General features: G+C 39.7%; 1 protein-coding gene across 1 annotated transcript; it reads right to left on the reverse strand.

The window, feature by feature from the left end:
• Positions 1 to 2,412: 2,412 nt before the first annotated feature.
• LOC148851596 (thionin-like protein) lies at positions 2,413 to 4,200 on the reverse strand. Its single transcript, XM_088947322.1, has 3 exons — positions 3,314 to 4,200; positions 2,943 to 2,999; positions 2,413 to 2,668 (listed from the first exon to the last, which is right to left on the reverse strand). Exons 1-3 carry the CDS (start codon positions 3,438 to 3,440, stop codon positions 2,628 to 2,630), a joined length of 225 nt encoding a protein of 74 aa, XP_088803448.1. The 5' UTR covers positions 3,441 to 4,200; the 3' UTR covers positions 2,413 to 2,627.
• Positions 4,201 to 4,491: the final 291 nt, after the last annotated feature.

The following is a 4,491-nucleotide window of genomic DNA, read 5'->3' on the forward strand; positions in this document are numbered from 1 at the left end:
GTTATAGAGAATACCTAGAAAGATGTAGATACACACGGTCTATTCCAAAAAAAATGAAATCAATATTTTAAAAATTGACCCAGAACTAGAAGGACTTTTGCCATTGGTTTTCAGGTCATCAGTTTTACTGTTTGGTACGAATGGATGGCATGTTACAATTAAAAAAAAAAACATAAAAAAAAAAAAAAACTAAAAACTATTGTTCAAGTCAAATGGATTAATGGTTTGACCATCCCGGTCAATGAATTGCTGACAAATCATTGATTTTTGGCACAAAAATGGTTCAGGAGTGAAACAAAACTGATTGCGTGAATGATTCCCGGGCCAAATGATCCGATTGTCCGGTTCAACACCGTGAATGAATTCCTGGTGACCATTGAGTAATAAGGTTCCTTATTGTAATACTCTGGGTGAGAACCGAGAACTCTACCCCTTTTAATAAAATGTCAACTTTATCACAAAGATGAATCACAAATGACTATAGCACCTGATCCTCAGGTGATTCACCTGGCACCAGGCCCAGTGGCCCAGTGGCACCTGGCACCAATTCCTGGTGCCAGATCGGTTAATGTGCTCCCATCAAAAATCGGATCAAATTCATACCACTATTTGAATCCTATCTTATTATTATTTTTTTTTAAAGACATGTATATATATGATGAAAATAATTAAAAATGATTTAAAATTTTCATTTTTCTTTATATAAATTGTTATGTATTTTCAATAATTTATTAAAATTTACAAAAATTAGATCGTATTTGATCAGTTTCGAATATTCCATATCCTTAATGGATTCAAAATTAAATGGACATTTGCAAGATCTGATCAGATCTTAGGATTGGATTGGATTTAATATATATATTATTCGACTATGATATGAAAGAGAGATGATATCCAAAAAACAACTGACCAATAAACTGGAATCATAAACATGATAGTCAATAAGGATTTATTTATCAAAATTCATAGGTGGATTTTGATTGATCAAAACTCTTTTCATATCATATCTTTTCCACACCATAGATTTTCCTAATATTGAGTTAGTATATACATCCGTTGGCATCCCTAACCAGGTTCACACTCTATCTGCTCTACCATGGAACGACCAGGGTAGATAATACCTATTTGTTCATCCAAGATAGCAGCTTACCCTTCTTGTTTGAATGACTAATAATGTGTCAATTATATATTGTCCCAAAAGAAACATGGTTCCTTTTGTTTAGCGTATTGCTATCCAATTTCCTTTATTATGGAGCTTGACTGCTTAGTTGAAGCAAAATGGGTTTTACTTTTTATATGTAGTGACCTAAATGATGCTTTCTTCACCATGGTCCATGAAGGACGTGGGGTAACGTGCACATATTAAGTCCCGACCCCCACCACATTTGAACAATGTCTTCAACTGGTTTCACCTAGGGGAATTGACAAATCAAATGGGATAATGTGTCGTGTCTCATCTCGTATGTAATATCTCTTGTATTTATATGATTATATTCGTTATTATTTGATGATGTACAATCTGATGCTTTCTACTAAAGGATAGTATAAATGTTGGGTTAGTGAGGTCGAGTTGCAAGAAAAGTAGGTTAGACTGTTTGAGATGTTTTATCTGGTGTAGACACTCTAATGCTTATATTAACAAATTATCGGTTTTAGAGAGAGCTGAAAATAAAATTGCTAGTGAATTTGATAATTAAATTACACATACTTTGTGAGGCTGGAGACAAAGCCTTTATATAGATAATCTACCGTAAACTTCACAATGCATATTTGAGATTCTCAACCCACCTGATCTAGAATCAATTTCACACTCGAAGACAGACTCCATATAAACTGATAAAACATATTCAGATCCACCCAAATGGAGCAATAAGAGGGTTAACTCCATTGAAATGATGCCATGATTCCAAAGAAATCGAAGATGACTTGCTTTTAGATAGAATTTAACACCTCGACATATCGGTACATATGGTTGAGCCGTTCGATTCTCGGTCTAATTAGGTGACCCGAGATTTGCGAGATAGCTGGGATATATGTGGGCACCGAAATCATTGAAGTCACCTCGTGGTTTTATGGTAGATATTTCTAAATTCCAATACCCCAAGGATGGCTGTGAAGTCGGTGCGAAGAGCGTTGAGGAGCAGATCCCAAAGCAAAACCTTTCCCGCCCATCAGATTCAGAGTTGACAAGTGGGCCGTCATTTTGACCTGATTCGAATCCAAATCTAATGTGTCTAAAGATGTACTCATTTGACCAAAATATGATGTGTTCGTTAATCTGATTGCAGATCGAATTAATTATTAATATTGCATCGTTGACATCAAGAGTCTCAATCCGCGTTGAATACGAAATGGGAACCCGAAAACCTTCCCGAGAGTCTCAATCCAGGCGAAAGCAAACGAATCAGATCGTACTACAAATACAATTATCTATATATCAATTCAGTTCAGCAGTTGCTCCGCTTCACTGAAGAGTGAAGAAGGAAGCGCAATACAAAGTACAGACTACAGAAGGCCCCGTTTTAAATGGGACCCATTTATGAGAAACATTAACTTCATTCCAGAACTTAATCTAGATCTTCGCATTCCAATTGTCAAACAATTTGGAATTTGCTTGTTCTTCTAACCTAACCACGTCCCTCCATGGCAGCAGCACCTGTAACTGCAACTGCAAGAGCGCACACATTCAATTTAGAGGCTGAAGTGAAAGGTGTTGTTGATACTTGAAATCAGGCCGGCCGGCCTGACCCACTTGGACCGGTCCTGTCATGGATATTTTCTTTTCCGATCTATGGTAAAGGGAAAGATCCCATCTCATCGAGTTGTTTGCTAGTTCTGATCTCTCTGTGTAGAGTTGTTATATCCTTTTCTGTTGGCTTTCGCAATTTATCAAATCAGAAAAAGACAAAGAGTGAGCGAGCTGAGAGTTTTAGTGGTATTACCTTTTTTTCGATCGCATTTTATGGCGCATTTGCGATCACAGCGAAGCATAGTCCTCACTGCAAAATGGAAATGCCAAAATAAAGAATTAAGCAAGACTGCAAGAGAAACCCCCTCCCCCCTGGCAATTCTATCTTACGCCGGTTTTGTACATGATGCTATCAGGCTCTCAGTACAAGATCCAAATTACAGCAGCTGACAGCGGTGAGAAAGCAAATTCATGAATCAGAGAGAGAGAGAGAGAAAGAGGAGGGGTGTACTGATCGATTTGGGGTTACAGCTAAAGTCTCGAGATGTAGTTAGGTGGTTGAAAAAGCTAACGTGAGAAATGAAACAAAGAGAAGCTACAGAGAGTTGAGATGTGAGTTGTTACCATCTCTGTTAACACATCCCGTCGAACAAGCATCGTAACAGTCGAAAGCATCGCCCTCGATACTGACCATCTGCAACGACACTAGAAACAGAACCAACAGCACAGCTGCTACCTTCTTCATCTCCATCTCTCCCACTCTTTGACTCTGCGTTTCGACTCTACTCCCTGCAAGTCTGGGATGGACCGATCTGAAGTTCTGAACCACTCATCTCCTTTAAATGGAAAGGGGGTTCACATCAACATTACCGAAATGCCCCGTCAATAACATACTATTAACGGAACGGATAGATAATAAATGACGAATTGACGATAGAACACCCAGTTTGACTTGCCTGTGGCTAGTGACCCGGTAACCGCCTTCCTTTGAAATCCCACAGTTTCCAGTTTCCACTCTCCCATAGGAAACTGTGGCAATCGAACACGTCGTTCTTCTTATATAATTTCAAAATTAAAGAAGTAAAATTGACGGCAGTTTAATGTCTGGACTCAAAATACTTATCAATTATGGTTTAAGCGCCACCTCCAAAGTTTCTCTTCTCCGTATTCGTTCGACATCCATTTCCCTCCCCCACATAACGAAAGTTCGCCCACACTAACATCATCGCACACCGCCATTGCAATCGAGCCACCGTTGTTCATCCGTTGCAATAGCCGGAGTCTTTCTCAACCACCGCTCATTCCTCCGCTGCAAGCTTCCGGAATATTTTCACTGCTCACCCCTGACGTCCAAAGCCATCGGTGATTCTTTTCAGAATCTTTCCACTACAACTCCCTGTTTTGTCTTCTTAAACAGTTTCTACCAGAGTGCCGATGAATCCTGATGATCATAGAAGAGAAACAACGATGAACCTGATGATCAGAGAAGAGGAGGCTACCAAGTATTCCCTTTTCTTTTCATTTTAGCAGCGCTTATTTTGGTTTGTGATGAATGAAGATTTGGCCCAATGTCGTAATTACGCAACACGTGGCAAGGGCAACAGCTCCGTAGAATAGCACGTCTAAGGCACGAGCACCAAAGGGAGGAACCAGCAGTCCAAACTCCCTACCAGTAATCCGAACTCCCTACTAGGAGCCTAAACTTCCTACAAGGAACCCGAACTCTCCCTTATGCCCTGAGTCAAGCACAAAGGGCAATAACCCGAACTGGCCTGCCCCATGGCAGTTTGGGACACACCTCT

Source organism: Nelumbo lutea, chromosome 5 (genome assembly GCF_056320005.1).
Source record: "Nelumbo lutea isolate HS-2025 chromosome 5, American lotus-T2T, whole genome shotgun sequence".
Taxonomy (NCBI): Eukaryota; Viridiplantae; Streptophyta; class Magnoliopsida; order Proteales; family Nelumbonaceae; genus Nelumbo; species Nelumbo lutea.